Here is a 17,847-nt window from a genome sequence, read left to right on the forward strand (position 1 = left end):
CGTCGGATCCTCCGACGCCCGCTACCGCTAAAAAGCGAAATGATAAATCTTTAAAGTCTAAGCAGGATGAGTCGTCCGTTGCGGACGCCGGTTCTATGGAATCTACGGTTGAATCTGTGGATCCAGCCAAGGTCTCGGCTGAATCACAGGGGGAACCTTTAATATTGCAGGATTTGGCCTCTCAGGAGTTAGGTCAGGCCGAGGGGGCTTCTCAAGTTTCTGTGGTTCCATCCTTACAAAAGGTGATTAGGCCTTCTACTTCTGTCTCTAAAGGCCCTGCTAAAGCTAGACCTGGTCTTTCTGGTACAGGCGTCAGCCCAAGTACTTCGGGCTCTGTTCCCAAAAAACATGTTAAAAATGGCAGAGGATTTGATTACTTTAATCAGGGGTTCTATGCCCCCTCCAGAGAAGAGGCCTAGAGTGGAGACAGATTTAGAGGTTTTGGAGCATTCCTCAGATTACTCTGGGTCTTCAGCTGAGGATATTCAGGATTTTCCTCCCTATTCTGATTCGGAGGCAGAGGATTCCTGTCCTTCTGCTTCTCCTCCAGAGGATTTTTCCTTTTCTGAAACCTTGCACTCCATGAGGGAGCATTTTAAGTGGGAAGGTCAGGATTTCTCCGATTCCTGTAAGAGGCTTAGGGAATTTTTGTTTTTGCCACAGCATAGGCCTTTGGCTATTCCCCCTGTTTTAGATGTTGTTCAGGATGTTTTTGCTGAAGCTTCCCTTAATCCTGATTCTTTACCCCCAGCCCCTGTCAAGCCAGACAGGTATTACAAAGTTCCAGAGGCACATAAGTATTTGTATAAAAGTCCTAGAGCTGACCCGGAAACCATTATTCAAGGACCTAAGGGTGTCAGGGCTTCTGTAGTTAAGAATCCTGTACCTCTGGATAAAGATGCTAGGGCTTTGGATAGGTGGGGTAAAAAAGTGTATACTTCCTCCACGCTAGCTATGAGGGCTTTGAATTGCCAGTTTCATATGCTGAAGTATCAGAACTTTCTGTTAAGTCAGTTGAAATCTAAGGTAGATGCTTTAGCTGAGGGTATAGAGTGTAAGGAATTGCAGGACTTAGTTCATGCCTCAGATCAGGTTGGTAAGCATTCTCTGCAGTGTGGCTTCGATGCTCTTCAGGCTTCTTCCAGGGTGGCTGCTACTGGTTCAGTTATTCGTAGGCATGCCTGGCTTAAGGATCAAAATTTGTCAGAGCATGTTAAAGCTCGAATTTTGGATGCCCCCCTTCAGTCTGAGGTTCTCTTTGGTTCTCCTGTGGAGTCAGTTTTGAAAAAGATGGAAGACAAAGCTAAGTCCATGCAGACGGTTAAGGAATTTTTGCAAGTGCAGCCCCCTAAGTTTAGCAGGAATTGGCCTGCAAAAGGATGGGCTTACCCTTCTTCCGACTTTCTGTCTAAGGGCAGGTCTAGACGTGGTAGGGGTAGAGCTCACGCTCAGGGTTCTTTCAGACCTAGGACTTGGAGTTCTCCTGCACAATCTTCTGGTGAGGGCAGGGGTCAGCCTTTTCGTAAACAGACCCAATGACCTGTGTTTCCAGCTGCCAGATTCTTCCTGCCTGGCAGCTCCTCTAGGAGGAAAGTTGGCCTTATTCAAACAAAACTGGCTTTTGGTCACCCAGGACAAATGGGTGTTGGACATTATAAATCATAAATCTAGGTTACAAGTTTTATTTTCACACCTTCCCTCCTTTCAAAGGCATGCCAGATGTACCTCCTCAGCAAAGGCTGGAGGCTCACAAACAGATTTCTTTGCTTCTGCAAATGGGGGCAATCCAGGTGGTACCTCCGTCAGAAGTAGGCCTAGGGTTTTATTCTCGCCTATTCCTTGTGCCAAAGAAAGGAAATACTTTGAGACCAATTCTGGATTTGTCCATTCTCAACACATACCTAGACATTCCAAGGTTCAAGATGTTAACTTTACAACAACTTCTGCCTCTGCTAGGCAAAGATCACTGGATGGTAACTCTGGACCTCAAAGAGGCTTATCTTCACATTCCCATCAGGCCCAGCTGCAGGAGGTTCCTGTGTTTTCGGGCTGGTACTTTTCATTATCAGTTCTCTGCATTGCCCTTTGGCTTATCTACTGCGCTCAGGGTGTTCACAAAGGTGCTGGCTCCTGTGATAGCCTTCTTAAGACTGAGAGGAATACAATTTTATCCTTATCTGGACGATTGCCTCATTCTTGCTCAAGACAAAGACAAGTTACTTCAACATCTACAGTATGTAATGACAGTTTTAAGGTGCCTAGGGTATTCTGTGAACGAAACAAAGTCCAGTCTAGTACCCTCTCAGGACATGTGCTTTCTGGGTGTGAGACTGAATACAGCCTCTCAGATGGCTTTTTTGACCCCGGACAAACAAAGAAATCTTCACCTATACTTCCAGCAACTATCAGTAATGTCCAGGCTGACTGCAAGGACAGTCCTTCAAGCCTTGGGGTTCATGGCATCTTGCATTCTGGTACTTCCCAATGCCAAATTGCATATGAGGAAGCTACAATGGTATCTCAAAAATGTATGGACTCAACACTGCCAAGATTTAGACACTGTCATTCAGATAATACCGTGCATCCAGAAGGAATTCTTGTGGTGGGCTCAGGAATGTCACCTAAACAAGGGACTCTCTGTGACCCGACCAGAGGCGAGTCAGATCTTAACGACGGATGCCTCAGACCTGGCTTGGGGAGCACACTTCAATGGGAAATGGATTCAAGACACGTGGCCTCCCAGACTACAGCATCTGCATATCAACATGAAGGAGATGTTAGCAGTTCAATTTGCCCTGATGGCTTTCAGGGATCTACTTCAACCAGGACAGGTGTTGATTCAAACAGACAACACAACAGTCATGTGGTACATCAACAAGCAGGGGGGAACCCATTCTTACCCTCTTTGCAGACAAGCTATGATTTTGTGGGAGACTGCTCTGAGTTTGCACATCACTCTTCAAGCACGGTTTCTGCCAGGAGCACAGAACTCCTTAGCAGATGTATTGAGCAGACAAATTGTGGATCCCCACGAGTGGAAATTAGATCCTCACGTATTCCAACAGTTGACAGTGGCTTGGGGAACTCCAGACATAGATCTGTTCGCTTCTCCACTAAATTTCCAACTGCCAAAATTCTGCACAAAGATGTTTCACCCAAAAGCTTGGAAAGTGGATGCTCTATCTTTCAGTTGGAACAACCTTCACGTCTATGCTTTCCCTCCTCTGCCTCTCCTTTCCAAGGTACTCATAAAAGTCAGGCAGGACAAGCCTTACATGATTCTAATAGCACCAGATTGGCCTCGTCAGCACTGGTATCCTCTGCTGAGGAGTTTAGTACAGGAGCCCCCTTGGCCTTTGCCACAAATTCCACACCTGTTGTCTCAGGCAAACAATCATTTTCTCAATGTCAGGGTGCAGTCCCTACATCTGACAGCCTGGCGTATTCTGTTTTAGACCAGGGTGGGTCTCAGCTTCCTCAGCAGGTTTTGAATGTCATTTTGGAAGCCAGACGGCCCACTACTAGAAAAGTTTATGCTGATAAATGGAGGAGATTTTTTCTTTGGAGCACAGCAAAGAGCTTTGATGTCTCAGTGCCTAATTTGAGTTTTACATTACAGTACCTTACTGAATTATTAGACAAGGGTTTGTCTTTTTCCTCCGTGAAAGTTCATGCTGCAGCCATTTCTGCTCACTATGATTGTGACCCTCCTTTATTTTCTCACCCTTTGTTTAAACAATTTCTTAGAGGGGCAAAAAACATAAGACCCCCACGTAGAGCTCCTACACCTTCCTGGGATCTCAATTTTGTGTTGGAAAAACTTACTTTACCTCCTTTTGAACCTGCAGCTACGTCTGAGTTGAAGTTTTTGTCCTGGAAGACTGCTTTTTTGTTGGCCATTACGTCTGCTAGGAGGGTATCTGAATTACAGGCTCTCATGGCAGTTGAACCTTTCCTGATATTTCATAAGGATAGGGTGTCCCTGCGGACCAACCCTACTTTTATGCCTAAAGTTATTTCTAATGTGGCCTTGAACCAATCTATTCATTTGCCTACTTTTTATGCTGATCCCCAGAATAAAGGGGAAAAAATCTTGCATTCTCTGGACATTCACAGGCAGTTATGCTATTATTTGAGCAGAACTAAGGAATTCAGGAAGACTCAACAGTTATTTATTTCTTTTGCTTTGGGTTCACAGGGGAAGGCTGTTTCTAAGCAGACTATTTCTAAGTGGATTGGCCATTGTATTGCTTTTTGTTATTCTCATCATGGGAAGGAGGTTCCTGTGGGGATCAGACCTCATTCCACTAGAGCAACCGCCACATCTACTGCTTTTTTAAGGGGGGTAGCAACTAAGGATATTTTGGAGGCAGCTACCTGGAGTTCAGTGCACACCTTTACCAAACATTACCATCTCCCTCTTTATTCTAAGTCTAGGGCTGGGTTTGCCACTGCTGTTTTACAGGGCATTTTGGCAGCTCCTAATGCTTTTTAGTTGGCCAGCCTCCCTTTACCTTTGCTTTGGGATTCTACCCATTGGTTATGACTGCAGCAATGTGAGACGAAGAACATAGTACAGTTTTGTACCTACCATAAATGTAGATGTTCGAGGATCCACATTGCTGCAGTCCAATTTTCCCTCTCTCCTTCCCCTCTATAGTTTGGGGTTGCTGTGTTTCTTTGGGATAATGCTTCTTTGGGATAATGCTTCTTTTATTTAAGTTGGTTGTTGGATATTTCTATTTTGGCTTTGGCCTTTCCCTTTTAGGCCTTCTGACATCTGGGGCAAGAAAGACTGAGGATATGGCGTCGGTCATGCGCTTAAGTACTACTGCGTACTGACGTCAGCTCAGAGCGTCCATGACCGACGCCAGCCTAACACTTTGGTATTCGGGCCGACCGAGGACAGCGGATTGGTTATGACTGCAGCAATGTGGATCCTCGAACATCTACATTTATGGTAGGTACAAAACTGTACTTTACTTCGCTTGCCTTTCTGAAATATAAAAATGAAAGCAGTGGCTGGATTAAATGCATAGGTTTTAAATGAAAACATAAGAGAGCATGACTAAGTACAGCAATAACTGCAACCTCAGCACAGTAACATTCTGTACTGATCACTTCCTGCAGTATCAGTAGTGTATGTAACGATCTGTATCAATAGCCTCATTCAGAGCTCTCTATTCAAGAATCAGTAAAAGCACATGTGGATCATAATCCAAGTGTGCAAAAAAAAAAAAAAAAAACGCATTACACTCCTTGCTTGTTTCATGAAATCCGAAGTCCGCTTGCATCTGAAACATTTCAGCTAGGCAGCTTACAACTACTTCTCCCAGTTACATTTAGCATATTTCTTACGTTCATACCCAAATGAAGTTAGCTGATCTATATTACAAAGCCCCAAGTGCAGGTGCTACTTAACGTTTTTTCTTTCCCCCAAAGGATCGAGGATTCTTTTCATCTTTAGATTCGTGAAAATCTCCTTGAAGGTGCAAGGAATGGGCCTGCAGAGCTTGATAAATGCTAGCTTGTCTCTGACATTAGCTGCATAGCTCTCAACCTCTTATCTCTGAAACCAGACAAAAAAATAATAAGGGGTAATCAGGCACCATTTTTAAAATATTAGAACCATTAACTTGATATCCTGACAGAATAAGAGAATGTGAATTAACAGAGTTTTGGAAATAAAAGTAGTAAATAACTCTTCTTATCCCCCCTAATTTGTTAAGTGTAATTCACTAGCTTAGCTTTCTTTCTTTTTTTAATATTACTTACTGCCAAAGAAAATGTGGTGATGCGGCAGTGTAGTAACGGTTTCATAAATGAATTTCGATATTTGCAGTCACAATTGAAGCACTAATGCACCTAGTAATTTAACTACAGTTGTTGTATCTTTCGGCTTTTCCCGGTTAGGGGTCGCCACAGCGGAATTCCGGTCCGCTAATGATTGGCAGTAGATTTTTACGTACTGACTTGCCAGGCCTGACGCACAACCTTCAACGAAGGTACACCCATTCACGCACGTCTCCACACACAAGACGATTTAGCTGAGAATCAAACAGGTCAACGTCTTACTGAGAGGCGACAACGCTACCGCAGCACCACCACCGCAGCCCCTAGTAATTTAACTACAGTAAATACTTTAAATACTCTGTAGATTAGCAGGAAGCGGCTTGCCACAATTTTAGATAATGTAAACACCTGAGGTACAGAGACAACAGTTAAATGATCAGATAATGTTGCCATAAGCAGAAACTAAGATCTTCACATTTATTAACTGAGTAGTTAACACTAACAGATTAATTAGCATTAATATGGTATGCAAATCAAACCACCAACATACAGGTGTGCAGCCTGCAAAAGTTTAACAGCAAGCATAACAGAGGTACAGTCCTAGCCAATGAGGCAACCCCTCCACGTAAGCTAATGATGCAAATGTAATAATGGGTGCAGTTATAGTAGTGTAAATGGAGGCACTGGAAAAGCAACGGTCAATGAGTAGATACAAGAATAAAATGAACAAAACCTACTGAGCAGGGAAGGAAGTGCTAACATCTAGCTAAATAAAAGTCAGACTGCAGACAAAGTATGTTTATTTTATCTACGTATTTTTCAGCTAAGTCTATTGGGCACCATTGCCCCCCCTTCAGGGAAGACTCTCAGGCACTGTCTGGTTAAGTGACTTTCTTAGAATCACACAGGCAAATGGATGTTGAAGGAATAAAAGCTTGCTCTTTTGCCTAGGAAAAGTATCTCAGAGCCAACAGAAAACTAGCATTTTGTTTTTACTTGTTGTAGTACAATCTACGGGTCACCATTTGGTGCCTGGTATATTCAGATGGCCTAATATGTTTAAATTCAGTGCCTACAAGTTTTAACCAAATACCTTCATCTGGTGCACTAAATGCATTCTATCTTTATGCTTGTGTGCTCCTTTCAGCCTAAATGTTACAAAAATACCTTCAGACATACTGCATATGCATCTGTTTTAAACTCAACATTTCACTTACTAATTTTTAGCATTTCTTACCTATAGTCTGACTTGTACTCATCTCAGCAACTCTGACGTATATTCAGATTTCATTTCATCAGCTCTTCATCTTAATTGTGCCAATGGACAATTTAACTGGAGAACATGCAAATTATTTTGGTTATACCAGTCATTCTTTTTATACATGCTAGAAAAAAAAATGCCTTGCTTTTAATTTTTAGAGTCTATGGTAGAACAATGTGCCATCAAATGCTTACAGCCACACCTAGTATATGACAGTTGGATTTCAAATGCATCGTAAGTTCTGTACACCTCATGGCTCTCTTTCGCATCTACTTTAATGTTATGATGCAGTATTTTTTTATTTTCATTTTTGTCTTATTTGGCTCACATTTTAAATTTTCCATCTTTCCAGTCATCGATCAAAACCTGGGAAGCCTGACAAATTGTAAAGGGGTGTCTAGAATTCTCTGCCTCAACTTCTCTATAAGAGGATATCCTGAAGCACGACATCTAGTGCCAACACTTCCCAAACACTGCTGCCCTAGCCACAGTTAATCAAAATTACAATAATTTACATAGAAAGACATTGAGAAAGGCATCAAAAAGTTTCAAGTCTTTTGATGAGGGGGTAAAAATAAACAAGTAGCTTTAACATAAGCTCGCAGCATGCATGGAAAAAAAGGTGTTTTTTTCCAGGGGACAAGCCCTCCCCTGCACGCCACACCCCTGCACCTTTTTGGGGGATTGGCATAATGGTTAAGATTTTTACCTTACAAATACGTTTAATTCTGACCTTTGGTTATTGGCTTGGCTTCCAATAGCCTAGCTTAGTATTTACCTGTGAACCTACAAATCATTTCCACCAGGAAAGATCCATAAAGCAGGACTGGATTACAGACAGGTATGAGTTTGTGCAGTAACTCACAGTCATTGGGGGGGGGGGGCAAAACCCATACACCTTATTGAAAGCCTTGGACTATCATTTGATGTCAAGGTGGAATGGTGCGCCATGGTCTCTTGCACCTAGGCTGGAATAAATAGGTCAACCAAATATCCCTGGGACACTTAGTTAAAAGGTCACTTTGCTCAATCATGGAGGGACAACATAATCTAGATGATTACAAGTTATAAACAGCATCCTTAGGTCATTATCCTCTCCTCCACATACATATTTAGCCTTTTGGGAAATGAGAGAAACACTAAAAGCAATCTGTACAAGACTACATGAGCAAGTGACCATGTCCAAATGAGAGGTCATCTTGGGACAGCTAAATGGGGATGGATTACACTGGCCTTGTCTTTAATAAAAGGATCCAAGTTGCCTCACAATCCTCTACCCATAAAGATTTAGTAAGACAAACACAGACTACTGTCCACAGTTACAGTATGGAGCAGTACAGCCCCACAAATAGAAAATGTGAGGACTGAGCAATAGGTAGGTCCTGGGATTTTGGAAAAAGAACCCATCCAGAAAGCACACACTGGAGGTGGCTCAAGGCTGAGAAGCTTTGTGCTCGTACCTACTCTACAATGTAATAATTCCCTAGAAGCATGCTTCTGTATACACATCTCTCAGATAACGTGAATATTTCCAATGGGCAAATAAGCCACAGACCTCTAGGCAAGAAAGTCTCATAGGAGTCTTCTCACCTCTGGCCAGGAAGCCTGTGTTATCACAGGGCTGAGGGAAGGTCATAAAAGTAGATTCCCAAAGCTAGAATTTAATGACCAATTTTTTATTGGAGAAAACAAAACCTTACTCCACATGAACAGTCCAACAGTGGTCCTGCTGTGCATGCTCAAACCTAGATGGGTCATCGCTGAAACCCAGTACACACACTCAAAGGTAGGAGCAGGAAGGCATTTCAAACTTCTCAGTGCAGTTAAGAGTATAGGTACAAGCTCAATCCTTTGCTAATCAAGGAAAAGTACACAGTTTATGATGAGGCAAAAGAAGCTTCAAGGGTAAGCTTAGACGGAGCATGCTTAGGTCAATAACTGTCATCCTGATCCCTTACTGTCTACCTGCAAAATAGCTCCTGCCATGACAGCAGAAGAAACCTTCCTGCTCATCTTTATGCGAGTCATACTCTAGCTGTCATCTTACAAGAAACAAGGAAGAAGTCTTACCACTATTGGCACTCTGTGTTCGCTGTCTCTTTAAACACTAAAATCAATTACATTTGAGGTTTTGGCTAGTGGTTTTAGCAGCTATAGGAACACTTAAGTGGTCTAAACATTTTAAGCATCAAATGAAGGAAGGTTTCCACAAAGAGTACACTAGAGTCAAGATCTGAACAGTGCAAGAAACAGAAAAGAAGTGGACAGTGCAGGGCCTTGTCATGTTCTCCTAGTCCATTCAGGCATGTGCCACTAAAGAAAGAATTATGGAATACAAGACTTTTGCCAAGGTTGGGTTGCCCAGAAGAGGAAATGCCAACAGTTAATCATTGCATTGTTACTTCTTCTAAAGTCAGTAACAGTTTAACACTACCAGCTGCAAGGCAATTTAAGGCTATACTGAAGAGATGCAGGACTTTCTGGGAAATTCTGAACTGACAAAAGGTAAGGAATAACCATACTGTAACAGATTACTGTATTAGTGCTCCTTGAAGTAAGGATCTGCAAAACGCACAGAAGTAAGGGGGAACAGAATGTTACAAAACTACACACACTTTTATTGGACAAACCCAAAAGGCTGAGCACTAGTTCATAGGTTCATAGGCTCATACTAGGCTATCTGCCCTAGGGCATTTATAAGCCTAGCCAGAGTATGTTTGGCTTTCGCCACCCATTTTAAATTAATTTTGCTATGCCCTTTTTCGAGGTTAGTATACTGTGCCTCTGTCTAACAGTGACACAGAAGTGATACCCGGGGTAAACCTATGATCTCCCATCCACTCATCAAGATTCCTCTTGAAGAGAGTCAATGAGGGACTCTGCCTAACCTGGACTGGGATTTTATTCCATAGTGAAGGGAGCCTCTGGGTTATGAATCTGTCCCTCCAGCATGTCCTATTTATTTCAGTGCTGAGGTTCAAGTCTCTCGAGCGTGTAGCTCGATGGGATTTGGATTTTTTGAGGTGCAGCATGTCCCTTAATTCCGGGTTGGACATGGCCTTGTACGTCAGGCACAGGTCACCTCTGAGCAGTCGGTATGCCACTGAGTAGAGCTGGAGTTTCTTTAACCGGGCAGCATATGGCATCTGTTTGAGCCCTTTGATCCTCTTGGTGAGGTACTTTTGGGGTCTTTCCAGTTGCTGCAGGTGTTTGGTAAGGTACATCCCAAAAGGGGCATTGTACTCGATTATGGGCCTGATGAGGGATGAGTAAAGAGGCACGATGACCTCCCCTAATCTAGATGTGAATCCCTTCATGATTAGGTGGGCTATATAAAATGTTTTTCTAACCACTTTGGCCATGTGGTTGTCAAATGAGAGATTGCTATCAACTTGGGTCCCCAGGTCCCTAATGACTTCTTCTGTACTTAATGGATTACCACCTATGTGGTAATTTGTGGGCACTTTGTTTTGCCAAAGGGATGACTATACACTTTTGGCATTTAGCTTGAGGCCATGGCTCTGGCACCAGTTGTCTGTTTCTATGAGGCCCTTTTGGAGGATGCTTGTGTCGGCTGGAGAGTCGATTATGGCACCCAGTTTGCAGTCATTTGCGAACTTGGTCAGCCACAGTCCTTCCGTGTTGGCCTGTACCTCCGAGAAATATATACCAAACAAGAGAGGTCCCAGGACTGAGCCTTGTGGGACGCCACTTGTAACTGGATTGGAGTCTGACATGGCTCCAGCAATTCTAACCATGTGGGTTCTGTCCTTGAGCCAGTTTGCAACCCATCTAGTGACATAGGAGTTTATATTTAAGCTGGTGAGCTTATCTATAATGCCCGAGTGGGGTATTGTATCGAAGGCTTTTGCGAGGTCCAGATAGGCTGTGTGGACCACCTTCCCTTCGTCAATGGCCTTGGTGACTGTTTCAAAGAAGTCAACCAGGTTTAAGAGGCAGGATCTGCCCTTAAAGCCAAACTGGGTAGGATCCAGTGTCTGTAGGTCCCCAATATCTTTATTTATGAGGTCCATAATGATCCTTTCCATAGCTTTGCAGACCAAGCTAGTCAGGCTTATGGGGCGATAGTTTCCAGGGTCCGTTGAGGCACCACCTTTGTGGAGAGGGACCACTGTTGCTGTACGCCACTCTTTGGGTACATATCCTGTAGTAAGGCTGAGATTGAACAGTAGTTTTATGTTTGGGTTTAGCTCTTCATGGAGTTCATGTAGGACGCAGCCTGGGACACCGTCTGGTCCCATTGATGCTGTGTTTTTTGCTTTGGAGAGGGCGGCTCCCACCTGAGCATCTGAGATGACGGGGGGGGCAGCACTCTGCTGGGATAGATATTTGCCCTTTTGGTGGGGAGGGGGAGAAGTTTGCGCTGAACCTGTCAGCTAGGATGTTGGCAATGTCTGTGGGATCAGTGTATTTTTTGTCATTTTGGACTAATTCTGAGCATATCTGTGAATTCCCACCCAGGTTCCTAACATAACTAAAGAAAGCCTTGTGATTATCTTTAGTGTCCTGTGCAATTTTTCTCTCGAAGCTGGCCTTTGACGATTTTATGAGTGCCCTTAGTTTTTTGCTAATACTGATCAGAGATGCCTTCCCTTTTTGGGATTTTGCTCTATCATGTAGTAGCTTCCTCCTTCTATTGTATAGTTTATTTATGGCTGGGGTCCACCAGGCAGGTCGTCTGCCTTTGGAGGATTGGGTCTTGGTTTTATTTGGGATTGCATGATCCATGCATTCCTGAAGGTGTTCATAGAATGCATTTATAAAGGATTCTGTGGTCTGGGCCGTATTTTCCACAGGCCCGGGGGCTTTGAAGGATTCCACCTCGGTTTTGAGGAGTGTGAAATTTGCTTTAGAGAAGTTTTTCACTGTGGTTTTCTGGACAGGGGGTGGGGTCGGGATGTGAATATCCAGTGAGATCAGTTTATGGTCTGATCTTACCAGTGAGGGATACACTTCTGGTCTGGAGCATAGAGTCCCCATGTTGGTGATGATCAGGTCCAGTATGTTTTCCCCTCTTGTGGGAGTGGTAACAAGTTGTTCCATAGCATTTGAGTTTATGAATTCTAGGAACCTTTGGACAAGGGTGTTGGAGCTAGAGTAATGCTCCCAATCTATGTTTGGGTAGTTGAAGTCACCCAATATAATGGTGTTCGGAGAGACCTTCATATTTTCCAGTGTTCTCAGGAAGGCCGAGTGGGGTTCCTGGGTTTGGGAGGGTGGTCTGTAGCAGGCTATAAACTGGAAGGCAGTTTTACCCACTGTTAGTTGCACATGGATAGTCTCTGATGCTTCGTGCTTTGCCACCAACCTGGAGGTGTGGGTATCTTTGATGAATATCGATACTCCCCCTCCTTTTGTGGTTCGGTCCAAGTTTTGGGGCCGAAAAGCATGGTATGAGGTATAACCTGGTAGTGCTGAGGTGCTCTCGGGAGTCCTGAACCAGGTTTCTGTTACTGCACAAATATCGATGTTCTCCATGCTAAGGAGAGTTTCGAGTGCGTGCATCTTGAGGTTTAGACTTCTAGCGTTGAGCAGCATTACTCTTAGTTTCTTTTCCCTTGTGATACCTATGGAGGTGGGTTTGTCTTGTACTTCAATGAAGTTGTCCTGCTTGACTGCTTAAGAAAAACTTTGTTGGAAGTCAAGAAGATACAATGATGGCAGACAGAAGTGCTAAAATAGCATGCAAAACCTTCTAAGTCATCTTTACGCTGCACACTATCCTATCATGAAATTATGCAAGACACAGCATCAAAATAGCAAAGCAGAAGACAGTTTTAAGACACTAGGTTGAGGATCCAAAAACTACACTAGGAAACAATGTGAACTTCAGGTGCAAGATCAGCACAGTAGTGTAAGGGATACCATGGATCACCATCTCTCTGCTTGCAGTTTAAGATCTATCACCGTGTACACTGTTACCCTGTTTATGCAAACTACATCTAGGAAAGAGAGAGAGAGTTACATAATGTGACCTGAAAATGTGACAACAGATCCAGTGAGCAAGCAGCATCCTGCTTTAGTATGAAGTCACAGAAAGCAGCTACTGGATCATAGAACTGAATAGTTGGAATGATGATGTTCCTCCATGAAGCCAAGTTAAAACATCTGGCAGGATAATCTGTGATGAATGCATGTTGAAAAGAAGTGGAATTAAATTCGGAGTGTGCAATAATGAACATAAGGTATATTTTGTGCACCAGAGAGCTTTCACCCCACATATTAAACAAACACTACAATTACAGTGAGCTCTATCAGGATCCTAGTCCCTCAATCTCCTACTCAGCACCTGAGCAAGTCACTTAACTGGATAGTGCCCCAAAGTGCCCAGAGGGTTTCTAAGGTTAACAAAATGAAAACAAACCACAGCATACTAATAACGTACAAAATGACTAATGTGTGCGTATTTCTATAGAATAGCATTAAGAAATGTTTTTTGCCTCCAGTTTCTAAATATTTTAATGTGTTTTTTAAAGATGTAATGCAGTTCACAAAACTGAAAGAGCACTGTCTCTTTTTGACATTACTACATACAAACCTTAACTGTGAACAGTAATTAGAATTATTTACAGGCCAACACAAATGTCATGCATTTATAGTCAGTACTTTAGCAACTGCAGAGCTAAAAGCAAATTTTTTCCTAATTTCAGACAATCGTAGAAGTAATATGTAAAACACATTACAATTTGTATAAACTACTAGCAGTCTCCTTTAAAACTCTGAAGTCCAAATCCCAGTGTCTACATTTAAATTTCAAGCATTATCTTTTGATTTAAAATGCTTGACTGCTAGTATATAAAAACAAACAGCAATATTTAGAATTCCAGACAGCAAATGTAATCAAATTTGGATAGCGAAGCTTAGACATTAAATATTTCAGTAAATGCCCTGGCCATTACTGGAAATAAAACTGGAGCTTACCTCAAGCAATTAAGCAAAAGTGGAAACAATCTTAAAACATTTAAATAACGTTTGAGGAACAGGTAAGCACTTTATACAATGACAGCATGCCAGTTATCGAATGCAACTCTCTACCTACAGATGCACTTAATTCTGTATATGAAGAGTGACAGTACTCTTCAGAACCCTAACATACATCAGATTAAGTGAAGTAAAATGTTTATCAAGTTAATCTGTCTTTCTTCTCTTTCTGCATGCATCTATGAAAACTACACAAAATAAACTAATTTTTTCATCATCAATCCTTGCTAAACTGAGGTTAGTTTTCATAACGCTGCTCGTTTCTAAGTTGGTTTTCATAAGGCTACCTTCAAAAAGGTATCTCAAATTTTTAACACTGCAAACAGTTATGCAAATTCATTAAAACGTTCACATACTTTCCATTGTGAGATGATGGCATTCTTGCATTCCTTTATGCTTCAGTAAAACATTGGAGGACTTCTCATGTTCTTTTTTTCCTAACACATCCAGTTCCACTTGCTTGTTACTGCACTCTGAAAATACAGAGCACTCAGTTTTTACATCTGCCATTTTTGATATGATAGAAGGAGCTTTAATGTGTTCATGGTCTCCACTGTGGGAATCTGGTATTACTGACCTTTCTGGCGATGAAATGCAAGGTTCATTAACTTGAAGTGGTAAACTGAAAATATTATCTTCAATGCAGACAGGACTCTTGGCAGACCCTGCTCTTCCAACAGATTTTCTACATCTTTTCTGGTTCTTATCTGTACAAGCAATTCTTAAATCCTTTCTCAAATCTACAGTGATATTCAAACTTTTATTACCATCACCAGATATACAGTTTGTTTCAGGAAGCTTATTTGCAATGGAGGGATTTGTACCACAGTCAACAGAAGCATTAGAAATGGATGTGCTCACACACTTCTTTTTCTGTTTGGACTTCATCTTATCAAAACCATGCATCAGCTTCAGTCTTTTATTGCCAGCTGGGCTCTTGACTCCAAATGCATTAGAAGGGCTTGCTGACTTCAGTACAAGTGCTCCTAAAGAAGGTAGTCTAAGTTTATTTTCTCTTAAGTTCACTGGTGAAAAAAAATCCTCATATGCAGATCCAACTTCCTCTGTGCTTGGTGACCAGTCTAATGATAGTCCAGGAGTCCTCATGATGTGTAAAGGGCTATCACCTTCAGCTACAGTGTGTGTCAAGTCTTCAACAGTCAGTTTAACCATAGGTGTTAAACTTTTTCTTCCTTTTCTACATTTCTGTTTTTTTGAATTCTCCATGGGTTCCAGTAATGGGCAAGACAGACTAAACACATTTCCTTTTGTAATAGGTGAATCTAACTGTACTGTATTTTTCATTGTGGTGTGAATCTTATTACTGGGTTTGGGGTCCTCATTCTCCACTGATGACTGCTTATGAAACAAATGTGTTGTTTTATCTTCAGATACTTTACTGTGAGGAGATGAAGGACCTCCCAATGTAGTACAACTGAAATTTGTTGCACTGTCAGTGCCAACATTTTCCAAAGAACTCTTGGAAAATGATTTCCTTTTCACAATCCTTTTGCCAGCAGATTTAGAGACAAAGTCATTGCTATCAAAAAAATCGAACTTTTTCTTTCCAAGAAGCTTATTAAACGTCTGTGGAGTTTCATTTTTGAGCCCATAATTATTCAAAGCAGGCAATTTTTCACTTGCTTTGTACGACGTGGAAGACAATGCAGCTGCCTTTTGCCACTGATCTACTGAAACTTCCAGTCCTTCGGGTCTTTCCCAGAGTTCAGTAAATGATGTGCATAGCTTGTCTTCTGGTAGCACCTCTAAAGCAAATGAAAACATAAATTTAGTAACAGTATTTTAAAGTACTACTAGTTTTATAATCCAGGATACATTTATTTAATGCTTTATCTTCTTCTCATATTTGTACAACTTAAAATTAATATTTATCAAAGTTCGCTACCAAACTGTCAAAACCACACAAATGCAACATTAGTATTACGTATCGTTTAAAACAGTCAAAATTACAGTCACCTGAACAATTTTGTACAAAACAGCAAGAAAAGAACTGGAAAAAAAAACACATCCAGACAAGTAGCAAGTCAAATGGCACTGCATATACAATTATTCAAAAACTCTACTTACCAGTAGACCTTTAAAGGAAAACAACAGGATATTAAAGCAGATTCCCAACCTGCTGACTCTTCCAGTCCCTGTTCTTTGATAAAGCTTAAAAAAATCATCCTTGTAGCTTTAAAAAATAACCCACTCAACTGTTTTCCCTGTTCTGCTTCCTAGCTTTCTATACTGTTTTTGTTTCACTTTGCAAACAACTTGAAAAACCTGTAGCTGGCTCTGAAATTATGATGTCACATCTGCTCTTGCTCTAGCTATCGGGATGTTTCCTCCCCCAAAGTGATGTAATCCCCGCCTGATTTGCATGCTGTATAGAAGAGCCAGTGTTCCTCCCACATTGCGATGTCAGACCTGCCTTACCCAGCCCACTCAACCAAATAAAATCCATGTGGTGTGTGGAACTCCTTTTCGTTGTATGTGTATCCTGTCGACTGCATTTGTTTGAGGGACTACTGAAAAGTTTGGATTGCCTGCATTTTTGTCTGCATTTTTTGCTTCATTGGTAAGATACGTCTTCCTAGTGGATTAAAAATGTAATTCTACACACAGCCCCTGTTTGAATGCACTTCTAGCCCTATTTTGTGCTGTCTGGTATAGTTTATGCTTCTGTTTGAGGGTGCCACATGGTTCACTAGTGTATGCTGCTGCCGACCATCTAGATTAGCCTTCTGTTGTATTTGCTTGCTGCTGATATATAATTATATGTATTTTGTATATTATTATTGTATTATGGTTATACATTTTATTTGATACTGCTGGTTTTCGGTTAATTATCTAGTCGTCGTGTTCCCGTGTGTGAATGCTGCCTTCTGTTTTAGTCAGGTCGCATGCTGAATTCGGCTTGGTGAGTATTATCTGCGTTTATCTTCGTTACTGATACTCAGAATAACCAGTCTCATCTTTTTTTTTTATGCAAGTGTTGGTTTATAGTGATAGCTTGTATATTTATCAGTACTGCTGCTCATTTGTTTTTTCTAATTTTAGCATGTTATTAATGCTCATTTCGGCGTCTGTGTGTGCCGTGCTCGTTATATATATATATTTTTTCTGCTGCACGTTAGTGTTTCATGCAGCCATTTTAAAGGTTAGAGTGAGTTGGACTGCAATTGCGACGTTCTCTCGTCGGCAAGTATCATGTTTACATGCCCTTGTTTTGCTGTGTATGCTGTGGGCCATGTTTGTGTGTGCCGATATCCTCTACATTTTTGAAGAAAGTTTCTCTTTCATGGTATATTATGAACCAAGTTAGGTACTGCTATACATATTTTAGCTCTGTGAGCTGTTCTTGGTATTGTAACACAAACACTTCTTTTTAAAAAAATCCGATGAAGTGTAATGTTGGTGTAGGTCTGAAACTGTTCTAACTAAAACCTCTGAGGTCTGGAAGGGGATGTTCATCGTGTTTCACTGTTGCAGTCATTACTCTTGGGTTATCCTGCTGGCAAGCTACCTGCAGTCGGCCTGAATTCCAAAGTCTTAGTCCTGCGTCGGTTGCTGTCGCCTCTTCCCTGATGTCAGTGCACCAGGGGTATAAAAGACGCAGCCAACGCCATTTACTCCAGTCTTTCTTGCCACTAGGTGCCCGAAAAAAAAGCAGTTCGCAAGTGCCGGTCGGCCAACTCCTGAGATTTTCGTGTTCGAATTTCAGATCCGAAGTCTTCATTTAAAGCTAAGTACCCCATTAGGGAAACTTTTTTCTTGCTCCAGACTGA

At 41.8% G+C, this 17,847-nt stretch overlaps 1 protein-coding gene across 1 annotated transcript in view; it reads right to left on the minus strand.

Moving 5' to 3' along the window:
• The window catches only part of MCPH1 (microcephalin 1), a 2,707,094-nt gene that overhangs the window by 1,924,289 nt on the left and 764,958 nt on the right, over positions 1-17,847 (minus strand). The window contains exon 7 of the mRNA XM_044060459.1: positions 14,413-15,822. Coding sequence (XP_043916394.1) covers positions 14,413-15,822 — 1,410 coding nt within the window. The remainder of the gene's footprint in view (positions 1-14,412; positions 15,823-17,847) is intronic.

The sequence above is a fragment of the Protopterus annectens genome, chromosome 2.part0 (genome assembly GCF_019279795.1).
Source record: "Protopterus annectens isolate FY-2018-M chromosome 2.part0, PAN1.0, whole genome shotgun sequence".
Taxonomy (NCBI): Eukaryota; Metazoa; Chordata; order Ceratodontiformes; family Protopteridae; genus Protopterus; species Protopterus annectens.